This window comes from Trypanosoma cruzi, assembly GCF_000209065.1.
Source record: "Trypanosoma cruzi strain CL Brener chromosome Unknown tcruzi_1047053508111, whole genome shotgun sequence".
Taxonomy (NCBI): Eukaryota; Euglenozoa; class Kinetoplastea; order Trypanosomatida; family Trypanosomatidae; genus Trypanosoma; species Trypanosoma cruzi.
In genome coordinates this window covers 1-19405 of record NW_920265.1, presented here as the reverse complement: position 1 = coordinate 19405, position 19405 = coordinate 1, and the positions used below count along the sequence as shown (strand labels likewise).

The window sequence follows — 19405 nt, the reverse complement described above, 5'->3', positions numbered from 1 at the left end:
GACCTTGCACGCACGAAATTATTTCGAGAGAATGAGACACCCGCATTTGTTCCTCGATGGCTCGGAGGGGCAACTACAGTGATGGGGAAGGGGGCTTTCTATGGTTCTTCACCTATGCCAGCTCGAGGAAGGCATATGATTGGTTTTCGGATCCGCCGACGCCAGCAGGAGGGTCGGGGAGTAGGTGCGCCATTAGGTGGATGCTACTACGTGGGTCTTACTCACGGACATCCACCTGTTTCAAACATGACAAGTCTCATCAGTCGGGACGATGTCTATGTATTACAAGACACAGATGATCAAGATCAAGTGCCACATCTTCTTTTGCGTCGTCATTGTATTCCTAGAAGTAGTCAGCGCCGAATATATGGAAATGATGAAATTGTGTGGTTGGAGCTAAATGCCGACGTGGGAGAGATTACATATTATCGGGATAAGATGGTGCTCATTGGATTGGCTTTTGCCAATATTTCACGTGTGGACGATTTATATCCATTTGTTTTCCATTTCAATGAAGACGCAAGTTGTGAGTTGATTCAGGCCCCTACTCCAATTGAAGACAACTGTGAATTGTTTTTGAGTGGTTTACGTCGCAGTGTAGCCATTCATACGTTACAACAGCTTCATGTTGTTCCATATTTTGGAGACGTGGTCTCTCAGTGGATTCACCGATTTTTGTCGCGATCCCATCAAGATATTGACAATAGTTTTCTTGCATTGGCAGTACTAGGTGGAGAGAAGAGCTGTGAATTTTGTCTGCATGAAACACATGGAGCCGTTGTGGTAGACTCTATTTTTGATGTAGCTTCAAAGGCTATTGTATACCTTGAAGCCGATGGGGATATGCGAGTGTTTTCCACTGATCTCCTTGATATCAAACCTTCCTTTGTGAAGCCGCCCCTTTTTTCACTTTTAGAAACTGAGAGTTTGCGATGTTGTGGTTGGCTTCTTGCAGAGCTTTCTCGGATTCTGTTCGAGGCGTCGATGATTGTGCCTTTGATGAAGTATGAGGAAGAAAAACGTGGAGAAATTGAAAGCCAGTTTTTTGAAGTGACCCGTGAGGCCATGAACTTGGACTTTGTGAGAGGTCTTAATAATCTTCTTCAAGAGAATATGGATACAATAGCAATGGATCTTAATTCCACGGACATGCCCCTATCATTACTTCAATCGACATCGAGCTCATTCATTATGGTGGATGGTCGACAACCTGTATCAGGGACACCTGTAACGATCGATCAACGATTGTCAACCAGTTCTCTTTATACTCCTAATCCTTCTATTGGTGTAACCTCTGGGAGTGGATATTCGGTGATTCGAGGTAATGTGCTCCTTGAAAGCTTCTTTACTTTTACAGTAAGCCTTACCACAAAGGCAAGCAACGATACCCTTTTGTATGTGGGAGTTTCATCAGAGACGGAGCTTTTCACGGACCCTCAAAAGGTGGCCCATTGTAAGAAAACGTGGGCATTATGTAGCCATGATGCTGAAGAATCAAACAGTATTAATTGTTCTGTGGAACCTGGAATGATATTCAGTTCTGGATATATTTTGTTTGGTTCAGGGGATCTGATTATTTTGCAAGTTGATCGTCGAGAAGGAACGGCATCGTTTTCTCGTATTCGAAGTGGGAAATGTGTGGATTTTGGCGTTTTGTTCGAGAGAATTCCTGAAAGGGAGAAGTTAAGACCATTCGTACTGGCCGGTTCAGACACAGTTGTGGTATTCTCATTTTTGAATTCTCGGGTCTTTCCTGCGAGGAACATTTTTCCTCTTGGTATGATTGCGGCGTGGGAAAATCATTCCTCTTGGGTGCATTGTACATCCTGTGAGATGGAGCTATCAAAGTTTTGGTACGAAAGCGAGGGAGGCATGTATTTGTGTCAAGAATGTTTTAACAGCTGGCGATTCCCCAAAATTATGTTTCATCTTTTTCAGGTGGAGGAACCTCTCCTAGACTACCTTGTCTCGAGACATAGTCCCAAAGAATTGATTGTTGGTGATGTTGTTGAATTTGTGGAAAACACCGTACTTACTTGGCTGGACGATAAAGGCGTCAATGTAAATATAGAGGGGGGTATCTGCATGGCGAGCGATGACTTGGCCTTTGCAACGCTAGAACCTTTGAATACGTTTAGTAATCAACGTATTGATATTTCACTTGGTCATGTTGCTGGTGTAGACGGTTTTCCGTTTGGAGGTTTGCAACCGTACAGTGTGCAATGGCGAGTGGGGAATATCTTGAAATCAAGCCGTCGAGTGGAGAGTGATATGCTTCTGGTAAGTTCAACCGTGATACCACACGGCACACGGGTCGTAATTGAGTTAAATTTTGGTGCTAGTGAGGAAGGTCGATCGTTGAACAAAGCGGGTTTATTTCTGGGTGTGACAAAGCTTGCAAGTGATTATAGAGCTATCAATATGAGTGAGCTTGAGCGCTTAATTGCAGACCACAATATATGGGGCACGTGGTGTGATGCCAAGGCGAAACTTTCATCTTCAACTACGTTATATCTTCTCGTGGACACCAACAGAGTTTCTGTTTTGGTGAGTTCCTCTCTTTCGGGTCTTCATATGCATCCTGTTGTGGTATCATGTAATGGCCTTGCCGAGGAGGAAACAACTCTCCGCTTTGCCATTTATTCACGTGATTTGTGTGTTGTTACTTCCATGAGTGGATTTTTGTCTGCAAATAATAGTGTTGTGGAACCGAGTATTTCACCTTTGGCTGTTGGTTTTATTCAAAAGGGCGCCATTGGACCGGAGACAGATATCATGAATTCCTCATTTTTTCTTTTTGATAGTGTTGCCCAAACTCTGGCACACTCGGGCACCTTTTGGCAACTCATGCCAATTGTGACTGAAGAAGGCTCTGGGGTGCTTTTTGCCATTGGCGACACTCTTACGATTACACTGGATCAAAGTATGTTGGCTGTTTACCGAAATGGATTGCCCCTGGCCATGTGCAAAGTGAAGAAACACCAGAATTTTAAACCTGAACAACTCGTAGTTTACTTTTCAACGCGTGGGATGTTTGCAACAATTGTTCCTCCGCTTTATGGGAAGTCTCATTTGGGAAGAGTTGTGCGAACTTACGGCAATGACGTTGGTGTTGTGGAATGCCTGTGTCCATGTCCGGGAAGGAGACAATATGCTGTGCGGGCTAAAGATGTTCGCTTTTGTGCTCTTGCTGCAGATTCCACACGACTGAAGGTTGACGCTCGAGTGGCTTTTAAGGCAGGGAGTCTTAATGTACCAAAAAGAGGCACAGTGGTATCGATTGAAAATAATTCAGCCAATGTACGCGATGATGAAGAAAAACGCATTTGGTTTTCTTTACAGTTATCTTCTTTATATCTTGTGGATAATGAGGGACCTCATCAGGTCCCACAAGGATTGTATTCTCTCCCCACCTTGCCGACAAGCACGGTTTTGCGTGTATTTGAAGTAGGCAAAACGAAGTATCGACCTCAACGCAACGGTTCTTACAATGGCATTATGTTTGACCTTTTGGCACACGATACAATAGTGCTAACTGGTTTATCTGTCATGACGCATACAACTGGAAGACATCGGGTGGAAGTCTTTTTCAAGAAGGGGTCGCATCATATGCATGAACGTGAAGCGACAGCGTGGACCAAAGTTTTTTCCAACTTTGTAGAAATGCGCTCTGAACATCAGTTTTCAGTCAAATTTTCTGGGATACATATTGAATCGAATGCAACCTTTGCTCTCTACATTAATGCTACTCACAATTGTGGGGTTGGACATTACTCCAAAGAAGATGGCTGCTCAGGGGCTATTTCCAGTAAAATGGATTCTGATGGTATTCTTACAGTTTTTGTGGGACGCACGAGTGAAAGTAGCTCACCATTTTTGGAGACGGTTTCCACCCCACGGGGATTTTGTGGATCCATCATGTATATGCAGACGAAAGATACGAGGCCACCGCTTATAGAGAGAACTTCATCTTCATTGGGATGCCTTCAGAATAAAAATGAGAGATATGGTGATGCTATTTTCCTTCGAAGTATTCCTGTATCGACTCGTGTGGTTTCAAATGCGGAATTTTTTCTCGAAGTCTTTGAGGGCTCCATTTTGATTCAGAAGGTTACTTTCCCTATTCTTATTGGTGCTGGAGTCAGGCATGCTATGGGTTCCACACATCTTTCTTTGTCTCTGTTTTATTCCTCGTTGGATGGTATTTCTGGTGTGAAAAACGCGGAGCGAGAATGGATTTGGGCTTATAACGCTATGCTGCCTCTTCGAAACGACATTTGTGAATTCTGCATGGATGGATTATCACTATTATTGAAGAGAGGAAAGTATTTATTTGTGGCCATTTGTTCAAAGTTGAAGGGGGTCTTGGAGGATGGAAAAGGCGTCAAACTTTCATGTTTTATACAATCCAGTGATGAGAGCTATGTAGTGAAGAATAGCTTTTACGGTGTGCAGGGATTTGCGGGTGACATTGTTGCCACCACAACAAGTAACATCATGACATGCAATGAGATTTGTTCCATTTTTACTGGTGGACGTCTGAACCAAAACAATTCTGCATCATACAATGGAATCATGTTTGATGTTCGCAGTAAGAGGGATGTTCTGTTGGAAGAAGTCTTTTGTGTTGCTCAGACAACAACGGACAATGTAAATGTAAGAGTCTTTTGGAAGGAGGGTAGTATGGAAGGCGCCGAAAAAACAGCAAGCCAATGGCAAGAAGTCATCTCTAAAGATCTTCATCTCTCAGACAAGCAGTCCTTTTCTCCTGGACTTCTCAATTTACATCTTCGAGCGAATCAAATGTACGCACTTTACATCAATACCACCTCAAGTTGTGGCGTTCGCTTTTACAATAGCAGTGATGGCCATTTGGGGGAGGTCGGGGATGAGTTTGAGGATGATGGGATGCTGACAATTTTTGTGGGTAAAAAAAGTGAATCGCCGTTACCTTTTGCTGAAATTCCGGCGGAGCCTCGGGCACTTCGAGGGCGCATCACTTACCGTGCTTTTATGGAGAAGGTTTTTTTGGCTCCTAACCAGGCTGTTTTTCCTGCATTGAAGGGTTTGTTGGTGACACGCATTTTGGCGGCGTTGATTGCGTATGTTGGTGGTGCCTCGTTTGCCGCCACAATTTTTGAGGATAAAAGTGTCATTGACCTCTTAGCAAAAATCGCTACTTCGAGTACAACTGCGTTTTGTGACGCAGAGGCTGCGGGAAATCTGCTGAGTAGTATGATGAGGGGAAACTTTGTTGAGGAATTGCGTGACGGCATGGTCACGCTACCCCTGTTTACGAAGAAACCCACAACTTTCAATGTCTTTGGGAAGGGTGACCTTGCACTTGTGGCGAATGCCACTGAAACGGATTTGTCAGGACAAATGGTTCGAATCGTTGATGATCCAAACGAGAATTGGCATGTATTGGCGAGGTGTGAGGCAATTCCCAACCATCATGTGACTCTTTCTGTAGATCATTTAATCCCTATCATCATCTGCCCGGATTGCAATCTACCTTTTTCGAGTGAGGGGATTTGTCAAAAAACTGGAAAAGGACACGTGCCTTTCTTGCGCGAAGAGGATCAACTTATTAGTATCTTTACAAGGTATATATTTCATCAAAGTCGCTTGAGTTTGGTTGCTAGTGCGGTATGTGCGAGGTCCCTTTTGCTTGATCCCACAACTCATACGTTTTGCATTGATCCAAAAACTCATGCGACAAGAATTGAAAACTGCATTGATATGTCTTGTTGTGATCGTTGCAACTTGGAGTACACAATATCACCAGAAGTCTTGCTTGAGGGGACAGAGGAACTAAAGTCACCTGGATTTGTTTGCCCTTTTAGATATCATGACACTATGGGGGCATTTGTGTCCATTTCTTTTTCACGTATCTCCGACTCTTGGAAAATTATGTTTCTTTCAGATCTCCCGCTCCGCGTTGAAAAAGATACCCCGTTAAAGGTTTTTGCTGTATCATTGGAGGTTATACTTCGAGATGGGACTCGACAGGATTTGTTGTCATCACCCCAGATGTACTATGCCGTTAAAGGAGGACCTATTCATTGCGAATTGCCAACATTGGCTTCTTCTTTACACCACCTATGCATTTTCAGCGATGACCGCATTCATTTGTGTTTGGTTGTGAAGAAAATGAATTTGCCCTCCTCGATCCCTTTGACTCTGAAATCCGTGGACGGATGGATGTGGGAGGGTGGTCGTGATACGGCTCAACTGCAACCAAACAAGAGGTGTATCTTTCAAGGATCGTTTGATTTTGAAAAGTGGCCAAGAGAGAAGCCCCGATTCTGGCAATTTTCGGTGACGTCTGAAACAAATGAGAAGATTTTTTTTCTCGAGGTTCATGTTATTGTGCCCAAGTCTATGACTACCGTTTTTTTGGACAAAATCCAAAATCATGTTATTCGTTGCAGTTTCAGCCTTTCCCGGAATGAAGTGCTTAGCCTCGCGTTTACTGTAGATGGCGATTTTCTGATTTACGACGAGGATGACAACATACGATGTCATGTTGCTTCAGACGATCTTCGGTTGTCCTCAGCAAGAGGTTTACCGCCAAAGATAGCTGTCATGAATGTGGGGGCGAATCCGGTGATTGTTCATCTTCACCCACCAAGTGCCGCAAAAAATGCCCGATCTGTCACGTGCTTCAATGATGATGCAACAGATCCTGGATCCTACTTACCAGAGTGGGTTTTATACGAGCCTCACAATGTCAGTGTTTCCAGAAATGGTCTCACGGCCAGATGTTGCAATGAGGGTGGTCAAGCAGTTATCGGATCACCTCTTTCAATGACTGGATTGTCTGCATTTGTCATTCAGATGGATCGTTCCGACCGCACACGAGGGGACTCACTGGGATCTGGGCATTTTGCTGGTATTGTAGTTTCCACTTTTCAGGAACTGGCACCTCACTTTGGAGCAATGTGTAAACACGTTGACAGTGTGTGGGCAGTGCAAGATGTGTATGATGCCGACTCTTTACCCACACAAGAAACTATTCCTCCTCTTGGGGCTTCTACCAATCAAATGTTTTTGGTTGGAACACATTTGCACTTTCTTTTGGACCGGGAAGATGGTACCCTCTCATTGGCAAGGGACAATGAATCACCGAGAGTTGTCTTCCGCAATATACCTTCCAATTTGCCTTTATCGCCATTTGTTCGATTAGACCACGCTACGGCATCGGCCACACTTGCCGCTTTTTCTTGTAAAGCATGGGGCAATGGAGGGATTTTAACTTCACCGTCTATGATACTAAGTTCCCAACCAATCACACCCACGATTCTTCGTCGGCTCCCGTACCATGTGGTATTTTCTATGTTTTCCGTGTTTCGTCATGTTGTTAATTATTTACCTTCTCAACAAGTGACACTCGTTGAAAAAGCTTGGAGTGATCGTTTTAATTGTTCACGGTTTGCTTACCGTTTAACGTGTGCGGTTCAAATACTAGTGGAGTTGGGTGCTTTTTCAAGGTGCATGGCTTATGCAGAGGAAGAGGAGGCGGAACGTTTTTGTTCTAGGGACGAAGTTCAAAATGTCATCCACACTCTATCGGAGTCAGAGAAAAGGGCTGCTGTTGTGTATTCCGACGGAAATGGAGAGGATAATATCTCTCTGCTTTTGCCGGAAGGATATGAGATAATTGGATATATGAAGGATGATTCCATGATACGACTGCTGTATTTTGACGGGGATGGTCCGAGTGAACGAACGCTTCATCTTTTTCGCTTTGACGATAGCGAAATATGTATCAACTCCTGTAACCTGGTTACCAAGCATGTGTGTGTGATGCACCAAGAAGACATTATCCCATCTCTAGGAGATTCTTCTTGGTGTGGTATTATTACATCTGGATGGTTTGACTGTACTTTGGATTCGGTTTCTGTCGATATACTTAATGAGCATCAACAGAGAGTTATTGCGATGTCGATCCTTGGTGCCCTGGAACACTGGCATTTGCACAGTTTACCTCACGGAAATGTGAATTTCAAAAATGTGTACCTTCGAATAATTGGAGAGACTGTCGTTGCATGTACCCTGTGGAATGTCCACTGCTTGCTTCGACATCATACTTGTGCATCGCCTGGACTTCGAATTCATGGAAAACGGGATATGGAAGGTGATAGATGGAGTTGCGCATATATTCTCAATAGGCTTTCGTCTCTATTAAAAGCAGATGTTAAATTTGGCAACGCAGTGAAACTTTTGATGAATGAAAATTTAAAAATTTCGGATGCTATTGACCAAACGGAGATTTTTGCAGAGGAGTTAAGGAAGACTGCGGATGGACAAGTTTTTTGCCTTCGAACGGGAGACCATCTAGGAGTGGGAGCGGGCTCATATAACGGCATCATGTTTGATTTGGTTGCCAAACACGTCAAGGTAAAAGTGACGAGAGTGAGTTTTGTTCCCGATACGACGACTTTGGCTCGAGTGACGCTTTTTGTTCGTGACGGAACATTTATGGGAGTAGAGAGCGAAAGAACGGAATGGCGACTTATTATGGATCAAGAAATGAAGCTGGTTGACAAGCGGGAGACTGAGTTAACTGAATTTGATCCCGTTATTATTCCGGCAGGTGAGCGTGTGGCCCTATTCCTACATACGACAAGTGGTAGCGGTGTTCTTTTTTACTCCGAGACGGATGGTGTGAGGGCAAATATGGCAGCCGTGGAAGAAGAAAATGATCACATAGGTATCACGGTTGGGAAGAAATCGGAGAACGTGATGCCTTTTGTTGGTATTCAGAATCAGAAACGGTTGCTGAAGGGTAGCATTACCTACACATTACCCTCGCAGGCTGGGGGATATAGGAGTCGGCTGAGGATACTTTCCCACGACAATTCAACTTGCTTGCAACAGAAACAACAAAATTTGTTGGGTATTCCTGTGATTGTGGCTGAAACTCGACCCGGATTGATATTCGATATGAATGAAGACGATTATCTTGTCTTCATGGGTGAACATTGTGAATGGTTTCATAAGGATCTCATAAGAAATGCCTGCTTTACGGAATCGTCGAATTTAGAAGAACTGGATTTGACCCTTCAGAAGATTCTCTGCAAAAGACGCAAGCCTCCATGGGGGATATCGCATCAATATTTGTGCTATCGCCAACTTGTTTTTCACAAAAGGATCCAGTCGAATACTGAGACTGACCCATCGCGTCCGTCTGTTGTCTGGTGGATTTCTGATCCCATTACGAGTTCCTGCATTGTATCAGTGTGGCAAGTTATCGCAATGGCAGATACTTCATTTTTGTTGTTGTTGACATCACAAGATTTGTCTTTATCTCAATCTTCTAATCAGGAAACTCTCTTGAGTCAGGGACAGGCCTTCTTCTACATTGATGAATGGGCACGAAGTGTGATTTTATCAGGCAACACTGGGCCCAAAGTGGTGAAACAATTACAGAACAGCCTGTCTGAAAATCATCTTTATTTGGCGTTTTCTTCTATGGATCTAGAAGCCATGAATGCTCCTGTGGCAGCTTTTCTTAATCGGTTCACTGAGGATATTACTGTCAGGTCCGCAAGCGATACAACTGCCCTGGTTTCTATTCGTCCAGGTGCATGTCTTCAGGAACATATTTTTTTGAACGGCATAGTGTTGAAATGTTCTGCCGAAGGTGGGAAAACAACAACGCTTTCAAGGGCAACTTCTCTTACTTCTCAGAGGGATGTTCGTGTGACTCAAATGCCATGTTTGCACATACCGAATGAAAATTCTGGCAATTTTGGGTCCACGCTGACAGAAACAGGGGTGGTGGAACAGAGCCATCCATCCCATTTTTTTTTGGAAATGGAATTGCGAGAACTTTGCATTAGCCATGATGTCATACTGCACACCCAATCAGAATTTCTAGATGTATCCTGTCGCTGCGTTCGACAAATTGCACATGGTGGCTCTTTTCTTTGCACTGTTACCAAGCCCGTTTTTTGTGGAGAAAAAGTTCACGAAATAGAGCTTCTTATTGTGAGCACAAATCGTCACTCGGTTCAACTAAGCTTTCAGGATGTAACTACGAATTGGTTTCTCCGAGTTCCTTTGCCTCTTTTTAAGCATTATGAAAATTTTTATTTTTCTTCTTCAGAGACTGTTCAGTGCATTCATTTGCGTCTTTGTGTTTTTCCGCAGGCAAAACGGGCTTTTGTGTCGGTGAATGGTGGAATGTTTTATGAGGTCATTCCTGGTTATGATTGTCCTTCAGAGTTTCGGTTGGCTATTTCTCTATCAGGTATTGCTTCTTCAGTGCGGTTCTTGCATTGGCGAGTATTTGATAGGCATTCACCAGTCATTACGCGGGAGATGCTGGAGACAATATGGAGTCGTTTAAGAGTGGGATGTATCTCTCCAAATGTTTCTCAATCTGTAGGAGTTTTGACACGCCATTCACGAACACCTGCGAATTTGGTTTCTTCACGTAAGACAGATGTGGGTCTTGTGTCTCAGATAGAGGCCGCCATGGTATCTTATGCTCGGCAACTTCTTGGAACCGTTATTTTGAGTTTAAAATCTCCATGCTTACACAAAGGACTACATATATTGTTACCATTTACTCCATTGCGTAGTGATTTGAATGCTTTGGAAGTTCTTGTTGGGGCAGAAATGAAAAGATCATCCTTTTCTTTGCTTGCGTTTGCCTATGCATGCCTTGCAACCCCAACAGTGGCTCAGAGCTTGGAAGGAGTGGAGACAAGTGTCAATATTATTTTTCTCTCTTTAAGCAATGAAAAGGTTTTACCGTTTCTTTCTACTGCATTTGGTCCAACGTTAACATTGTTGCTCCTTCGTACCGCCACTGTTTATACTCGATCGATCAGGCACATGGCTCTTCGTTGTGTTCTTCAATTACTCAAAACTGACCAATGTGCTTTGCCCTCTCATGAGGCTTTATGTGCATCTTTTGATCCTCTATTGGGAATGATGAATGGACTATGTTGGAAAGGCAGAACCTCATCTGTTGTTGTGCAGCTTGGTATTTCACTAATCTGCGAGTTGATACGACGTTATCAATTAGAACGTTCAGCATTAACACCTCCTGGAAAGAAGTCCACTGTCCCCTATGCAATAGCTGCCTCCACAAAAATTGTACTTGCCGCTATTACAAGTAATCCTCCAGTTCCATTACCTGATGCCTTTACAGAGGAACCTAAAGAGGCACATCGTATAGAATACGAATTGCGTACAAGTACCACATCTAATGAGGGGATAAGATCTTGTTACGGTGTGTTTTCTGAAAAATTTCGCTCTACCTTTGGATCAAAACGATTTGAAGTGGTTTTAAACCCTTCACGAAAGGGAAACGTGGTTGTTGGGTGGGATATGAATGCGGCGTTACCCGGATCTCTTGTTTCCAAGCCATCCCAAGGAGACGAAATGTCCCGAAGAATCCGGTTGCCATCTTGCGGGTATTTTATTGATTCTAGCGGCAAAGTGTATGTCTGCCTCAGTCATAAAAAGGAGTCTCAGCCACTGAAGGCCAGAGCGAAAGGGGGAGACACCGTCAGTGTGAAGTGCCTGTATCATGAACAGACCGTTATTATAACTCTTCAACGCGGTGTGCGTAACGAAAGTGTAACCCGATTTGAAACGTACCCCAATGAAATGTTGGCTCTTCCGGTGTTTTTTGCGGAGAGAGAAGAGGATGCGACTTTTAATGGAGAACATCTCTCGGACGTTTCCACAGGCATGGACATTGCTCAACTTTACAATACAATACAAGAATTTCCGGATCGTCTTGACACGGCGGTTGTTCCTCAGGGATACGATTTTTATGCAGAGTTGGCTCATTTTTGTCAAACGGTTATGAATTCTGAAAAAATCTGTGCTTTGTTGGAAAACGACGCAGGTACTACGGTTCGTTCACACGATTTGGCAAGTTTTCCACTTTTGTCATCTTTTCTTGGGGTCGGTGCGTTTACTAACGAGATTCCATTGGATCCTTTGATTCCGTATATGAGACGACTCCAGGTCTTTGACGTAATAACTTCAGTCTTTTCTGCTGTAGTGGACCTCCGGCGAAAAACGGAGTTATTTGAGCTGTGGAAAAAACTCAAATTTCTCTGTTCTGCAGAGTCTTCTGAAAAAATTCAGAATGAGACGATGCGCCCTTTCCGAAATCGTCCAGGGCTCAAGGCGAATGTGATTATCCATACAATGCAAGCACGCCCCTCGATGCGTCTTGGGCCTTATCCGACTCTTATGCGTTCCGTCTTTGGACAGCTATTTGTGCAGCTTCAGAAAAGCCCCATTTCTACCTTTTATGCATCACCTATGTTTGCTGTGAAGCTTGCAGGATTTGGTTCTACAGATGCTGGTGGACCATATCGTGATATTCTCTCACAACTAGCCACGGAAATTATGACCACACACCCTAATGGTACATTTCAGTTAAATCCTCTTTTTGCTCAGTGTGGTCGTGGGGGGCAGTCTGCGGTGATGCCTAACGTGTCTATGGCTCTGAATTCTCAGTCGTCTTTCATGTTTGAATTCTTTGGGAAGTTAATTGCATCGTGTTTTTTGACAAAAGATCTTCTAGCGGTGGAGTTTCCACCGTTATTTTGGAAGTGTTTACTCTCTGATGAAACTACAAGCCAAGATCTTCTTGCGATTGATCCTGATATAATGCGTCAACTGACACCAGAGGACCTCATGGATCGTACAGCAGATGAACTTGAAGAGAGATTTCCGGGCATTTTTGAAAGTTGGTCGACTTTTGTGACGGAAAATTCTCAAATGAACCTGGGAGCTGAGATTCCACCCTCAACGATACGGTCTGCCAAGATACTTGGAGAACATATTTCTACACTTGAACTTCATAAATACGATGTTGCAATAAGTTACATCCAGCGGGGCTTTGACGAGGTGGTTCCATTATACACACTTAATGCTTTTCGTTGGCAGCAGGTTGAATTAATAATATGTGGAGCTCCGAAATTATCGTACGATGCATTACGTGAAGTTTGTCAAGTAAGTTTACCTGCAAATGATGCACGGATGTTTTTGGACGTTATTGCATCCATGACGGATGAAGATCGAATGCTGCTTTTGCGATTTACAACGGGCCAAACACGCCTACCACTGAAGGAAGCCATTAAAGTTCAACGGAATGGAGCACATGACTCTCTCCCAACCAGTAGCACTTGTTTTTTTACGCTTCGTTTGCCTTCTTATTCTTCTTATGAATCTATGCGTGAGAAGATTCTTTATGCCATTCGACAGTGCAAAGCGATTGACACGGATGGGCAGGCAAGGGAACATATTGTTTTAGACCATTGATTCACAATGCAAGGAATCAAATGCAATGCAAGGCGCCATGTAATATCAAATCACCACCAATATATATATATATATATATATATAATGGAAAAGGGAGAAGGGAAAAGAACAAGTAATTTCTATATAAGGAGCTGTTTTTTTTCCTATTGTTTTTCTCAAATGACGATAAAGGTGGAAGGGAAAGATCATCAACACGTAATGATAAAGAGAGAAGACAAATTTCACTTTCGGGCTGGATTGCGTCCCTGTGAATGGTTTGCGCACTCCCTTCTTGCTATCTGAAGCTGTTTTGGCCGCATTAAACATGCATTACCAGTAGGGCTCGCCAAAGAGCATCACTGGCATCGTCTTCAGTAGGAAAAAATTTTTGTTTCTTTCTGTTTCTTTTTTTAAAGTTGCGCCTTTAAGGTTGTTTCTACCAATTACTTAAATAACAAGGAAAACTAATTTTAAAGAAAAGGAAAAGTCAAATACATCATAATGAAGTACACTTCCGTGGACGACTTTATCAACAAGTGCGTGAAGAAGCGCGACCCCCCAATCAACCCGAATTTGAGCAGGCGGTTCATGAAGTAATGACCTCGCTTTGGCCTTTTCTGGAAAAGCATCCAGAGTACTGCCAGGATTCTCTTCTGGAGCGCCTGGTGGAGCCCGAAAGTGTCGTTCAGTTCCGCGTGTCATGGGTGGATGACAAGGGTGAAGTGCAGGTGAACCGGGCGTGGCGTGTTCAGTTCAACTCCAGCATTGGCCCATACAAGGGCGGCATGCGGTTCCACCCCTCAGTGAACCTGTCTATTCTCAAGTTTCTTGGCTTTGAGCAGACATTCAAGAACTCCTTGACAACACTTCCAATGGGTGGCGGCAAAGGTGGGTCAGACTTTGACCCAAAAGGGAAGAGCGACCGTGAAGTGATGCGTTTTTGTCAGGCTCTGGTGACGGAGCTGTACCGCCACATCGGTCCCGATACGGATGTTCCAGCTGGTGACATCGGCGTTGGCGGTCGCGAGGTTGGCTACATGGCAGGCATGACTCAGAAACTGACAAACAACAAGGCCTGCAGATTTACAGGCAAGGGCATTTCGTTTCAAGGGAGTCAGATGCGCCCCGAGGCTACGGGCTACGGCGTTGTCTACTTTTTGGATGCCTTGCTGAAGAAGCATAACCAGGAACTGAAGGGGAAGACCGTTGTTGTGTCGGGGTCTGGCAATGTTGCGCAATACGCTGTTGAGAAATGCCTCCAACTGGGCGCGAAGGTGCTCAGTGTCTCAGACTCACGGGGTTGTGTGCATGACGCTGAGGGCTTCACCCCTGAAAAGCTGAAGGTCTTGATGGACATCAAGAACGTGAAGCACGGCACTGTGGAGGAATACGCAAAAGGGTTGGGGCTCCAGTACTACGCGGGGAAACGCCCATGGCACATCAAGGCGGATATTGCTCTTCCGTGCGCGACGCAGAACGAACTGGAGCTTGAAGATGCGAAGGCACTGATAAAGAATGGTGTCACGGTTGTTGCTGAGGGTGCAAACATGCCGACAACGACGGATGCGACCATGGAATTCATCAATGCCGGTGTCTTGTTTGCCCCCGGAAAGGCTGCCAACGCCGGCGGGGTCGCCATCTCTGGTTTGGAGATGTCGCAGAACGCAGCGCGTCTAAGCTGGACAGCCGAGGAGGTGGAGCAGAAACTCCGCGATATCATGAACTCCATCCACGACGCGTGCGTGAAATATGGCACAGTGGGTGGCAAGACGAATTACGTGAATGGGGCCAACATTGCCGGCTTTGTCAAGGTCGCGGAGGCCATGAAGGGTCTTGGCGTAGTTTGAGATCTCTGTTGGGAAGCATTGAAAAAAGAAGCGATATTTTTAAAGCTGAAGGAGAAAGTGAACAATCAAATAAAGTGGTGAAAAAGGAAAAAAAACTTGTGATTTTTGGTATTACAGGAATATACAAATATCTCCGTACGCAGAAGTGCGATTTCTGTGGTGTTTGTGTGTCCGAAGGAAATGCCGTTATATTTGCAGGATGTCTTGACATTGCTGCTTCATCTGTTTTTTTTTTTTTTTTTAAATCAAATTATTTTTAATATTATAGTGAGGGTTTTTGGATAAAACGCGAAGGGGGGCAATTCACGAGGATTAATTATCATAAGTCGTTGATGACTACATTATTATCATTTATTTATTTATTTATTTATTTATTTTTAAAAGTTTCTTCCGCTTTATGATAGATCGGCCTTCTGGGTGTAACGATTTTTTTTTTTAAGGATTTTTTTAGTACTTTTTTAATTTATTTATTTATATTTATTTTTATGTGCGGATTTTGACTTTCCTGGGGGCATGGGCGAATGAAGGAATGGATGTTTTAAGTTTTTTTTATTTTGGTTGACTTCCTTTTTTTTTGTTTTCTTTGGCACATATTTTTAGGGAATGGACAAAAAGGGTCTGGCGGATTCGTTTTCTCGGTATGTATGCATGCGTGCATGTGCGTGTATTTTTTGACGGAATCTTCATGTGCGAGGTGTCTGCTGCTTTCAAGCCACGCAACGGTCAACGGCGGCCGTTGGTGATGAACCTCAATTTCACGATACGTTTTTTTTTTTTTTTCCAATTTGTTGTTGCTGCTAATTTCTTTGACGGAAACAGCAGTTACTTGATGTGTGTGTGTGCCTTCATGCGGGAAATGCCGATTTGTCAACCTCCTGCTGTGTGGCGAGGGATACGTCTCGGCGCACGGCATGAAATTGACGGATTGTAACCGCACGGGGTGCTTCTGGTGGGGCTGGAGGGAAGTGGGGGGGGAGTCGTGTGGGTCGTTATGGCGTTTTTGAGGACGGGCTTTTTATGTCATGTCTACTACTTTGTGCCGGCAACGCGAATTTGGTTCTGCACTGAGTTTTCTGGTGGTTTGGCGTCTTCGGATTTGGGAGGGAGACGCAAATGCCTCAAGGCGTTTGGTGGCGGCGGAACGGGAGAGGGGCGTGCTCGGGTGCGGCGTCCGTCCCTTCTGTGAACCAATGAAAAGGGGGACCACCCAATTTTTGCGCGGCGCTCGGTGTTTTTCTCTCTTTTTAAATTTTTATTTCACTTTTTTTTTTCTTGCGATTTTTGTTTTAGTCGTAGCGTAAACAGCGCTCGGGCTGAATTTTTTGCGGAAATGTTGAGCGCCACGTTCTCCCTGTTGCATCGGAGATTGTCTTCGCTCGGCTTCGATGGGTGGGATGCGGTGACGGAGGAGGACGTGTACTCAGGCGCTCCGCACTGCTACGCGGAGTTGATGCGTGCCATTCTTTTCTCGTTCCCCCACGATACGGCGGCGTTGATGCGCAAGTACCCGTGGCTCTGCATCGAAGGAGAAGACAGGGCCCTCGCCCATTCTGTTTTGCGTCTGTTGTCTCTCGAGGGCAGCCGCAGGATCGTCATCAAAGCGACGCAGTTTGGGGAGAAGAAGTACGCGGCTGCGAAAATGAATGTTTGCATAGAATTGTTTGATCTTTTGAGCCGCTTGTCTTGGCTCCGAGAAAACACGCAGGGCACACGCGCCGCGGCGAGAAGGGCTGCGCTCGCACGTGCAATTCCTTTTTATCCAGCGGCCTGCGATGCGTCGGCCTTTTTCTTAAAGGCGCGGCTGGGTGAACTTAATGGAAGACGGAAGGCTCTCGATCACCACCTTGACCGCGAATAGAGCCAGAGGCGGGCCACGAAGTAGACCACACCTTTATTTATCCTCACTGGCTTCCTGCTGTTGGGTTTTCTCCTGTTTTATTATTTTTATTTTGTTTTTGCCGTGGGAACTGCGTTGGCGGCCCGTGTGGGAAGTTTCTCTTCTCTGAAGGCGCACATTTGAGTGTCAACGGTGGGGGGGTTGGTGTCTTGTGAAGTAAAAAAAAAGGAAGAGGAGAGTCCCGGAGTGACAGTCTTGAAGCAAACAAACAAAAAATGAAAATAGCGCCAGCAGAAAAAATTCATGAGTGCGTGTCGCTGTGACACTTCAAAGGCGGTAGGGTATTCTTCATCGCGCGCCTTATGTCCCTTTTTTTTTTTTATCTGAACATATATATATTTTTTGCTTACTCTTTTTTACGGAATAATTGGCGGTGAAATGCCTCGGGGTTGCGGGGTGTGAAGCACCCCGGTGGTCTTGAGAAATCTCTGTGGCGGGAGGACGTTAATTTTGGCGCCAGTTTAGAATCGCAGCATTGGAATATATGGCGTAGGGCGAATCGGCACGCCAATGGTGATTGTGGGAGGCAAATGGCTTGTGGGTTGCCGATGAGGGTCCGACGCAGTTCATTGCGTAAAGAAAAAAAAAAAAGGTGCAACGCTGGATGGGCGATGACGGTGGGCAAAGAGGAAGGACGCATGCATGGATGGCATGCTGAGCTGACACTGAGTACTTTCTTCCGCGGAGGAGCAATTCTGCGCCGATTTCGTTAAGGCCTGTTGAATCATGCGGCGCTTCGTCTTGCGTGGTGACCGTGCGATGGGTGACGGCCATCCATCTGCTGCTTTTTGCAATTGGGAGAGAAGCGGGGAAGAAGAATAGTGCCATGATAAAAAAATTGTCTGTATTTCCTTACATGGCGACTCCCTGTGGATGGCATTGACGGCATTTTCATTCAAACCGCTGTGTCACCGAGAACTGATACCCCATTCATTGTGCAACCATAACAGGGATTTTTATTGACAATTTCTCTTCAATAAAAGCGTGGTCGTGCATTGACTGCCAATTAATTTATTTGAAGTTTTTTTTTTCTTCCAACTGCGTCCGGGACATGCGGGAGCTTCTTTGTCGTCATTATAACTTTTACCTTGACAAGGGGCTTCACAGTGTAGGCGCCAGTGAAAGTGATTTACGGCACCACTTTTTTTCCTTTTAATCTCACGGCACAAGCCGACAAGTAAGAAATTGTGGAAGCGTTGGAATATCCTCATCTTGTGTATCACGCCCACACACACAAATATTTGTATGCTCTCACGTGTTGCTGCAGTGAAGGCACCCCGCACACACAAACAGTTGTCGCCGCGTGACCGGATCCAGCGGAATGAGGAGGGAAGGAAGAGAAAGTGAGCCGCAGAGACCCAACATGTCCCGGCGTGTGATTGCTTCCGCGGTGCTGCTCCTCCTCGTCGTGATGTCGTGCTGTGGATGTGGAGCTGCTAACGCGGAAGGGCAGCAGTCAGGGGACGTGCGAATGCCACAACCGGTTGGCATTTATGTGCCGATGAAGACGCAGGTGGAACCAAAAAGTGGTTCTGGCAAAAGTGGAATGAGGGATTCATTTGCTGCGACTTCTCTTGTCCGTGCTGGTGGAGTGATGATTGCATTTGCTGAAGGTCGCACCGAGTATAAAGGTTCCCACTATAGATTGAATGTGCGTCCCTCTGATATTGTGGCGGGGTACATCAACGCCGCGGAGACGTGGCCGTTAATTGCCGCCGAGAACAATAGGGATAAATGGAGGGTACGCACACTGTTTAGTACAGTGAATGAAGAGGATCTTTTTGGGGTTGCGTGCAACTCCACAGCGATTGCAAAGGACAATAAAGTGCTTCTACTTGTGGGGAGCTACAATATGTGAAAAAAATGATGGTTGCTAGAATACGGTTGGATGGGATATTCAACTGGTTGAGGGTGATGCCACGCACTCCAATGACGGCGTGCAAAGTACATTGATCGACTGGGTCGAACCCAATTCACCTTCACGGCAGATTCCCCAAAGGATTAAAAGCAACCCGTCGGATTTTGGGGGTGGTGGTAGTTCAGGCATTGTGATGGAGGGTGGCACACTTGTGTTTACCCTGAGGGCGAGGAATGGGGAAAATCGATCCTTTCTCCAGAATCACTTATTCGACGGACAACGTCAATACCTGGGTGTTCCCAGAGGGCTTTTCTCCTGCGGAATGCTTAACCCCCGCATCGCCGAATGAAATAGGAGACAAATTTTCGTGATCGTTCAGTGTAAAGATGGCCAGAGTTTGTTTGAGTCGTGTGAAATGGGGGCAATGCGGACGAAGGCTATTGGGACACTCTCAGGCGTGTGGACCAATTCACAATTGGGAGTCTTTCGGGAAGACAATTTGCCTGTGGAAGCCCCTATCAC

General features: G+C 45.1%; 3 protein-coding genes and 1 pseudogene across 3 annotated transcripts, besides 10 other annotated features; all 4 read left to right on the top strand.

Annotated features, from left to right (window-relative positions):
- Positions 1-6952: a sequence feature (heterozygous, non-Esmeraldo-like haplotype).
- Tc00.1047053508111.40 (uncharacterized protein) lies at positions 1-13302 on the top strand (the record flags this gene model as incomplete). The annotated part of the gene is made up of 1 exon (XM_804483.1): positions 1-13302. A coding segment is annotated over one exon (13302 nt), but the record flags the coding sequence as incomplete, so codon positions are not given.
- Positions 6953-7143: a sequence feature (areas merged during assembly that could not be assigned to a particular haplotype. This can correspond to areas where the two haplotypes were merged or to regions with more than two copies in the genome that were merged during assembly.).
- Positions 7144-8072: a sequence feature (haploid, Esmeraldo-like haplotype).
- Positions 8073-13740: a sequence feature (heterozygous, non-Esmeraldo-like haplotype).
- Positions 13362-13386: a microsatellite.
- Positions 13741-14561: a sequence feature (areas merged during assembly that could not be assigned to a particular haplotype. This can correspond to areas where the two haplotypes were merged or to regions with more than two copies in the genome that were merged during assembly.).
- Positions 13878-15128, top strand: Tc00.1047053508111.30 (glutamate dehydrogenase, putative; the record flags this gene model as incomplete). Its single annotated transcript, XM_804482.1, has 1 exon — positions 13878-15128. The coding sequence occupies one exon, from the start codon at positions 13878-13880 to the stop codon at positions 15126-15128; it is 1251 nt and encodes a 416-aa protein (XP_809575.1).
- Positions 14562-19405: a sequence feature (heterozygous, non-Esmeraldo-like haplotype).
- Positions 15354-15395: a sequence feature (AT_rich).
- Positions 15478-15505: a microsatellite.
- Positions 15554-15611: a microsatellite.
- On the top strand, positions 16459-16986 carry Tc00.1047053508111.20 (uncharacterized protein; the record flags this gene model as incomplete). Its single annotated transcript, XM_804481.1, has 1 exon — positions 16459-16986. The coding sequence occupies one exon, from the start codon at positions 16459-16461 to the stop codon at positions 16984-16986; it is 528 nt and encodes a 175-aa protein (XP_809574.1).
- Tc00.1047053508111.10 lies at positions 18271-19405 on the top strand (annotated as a pseudogene; the record flags this gene model as incomplete).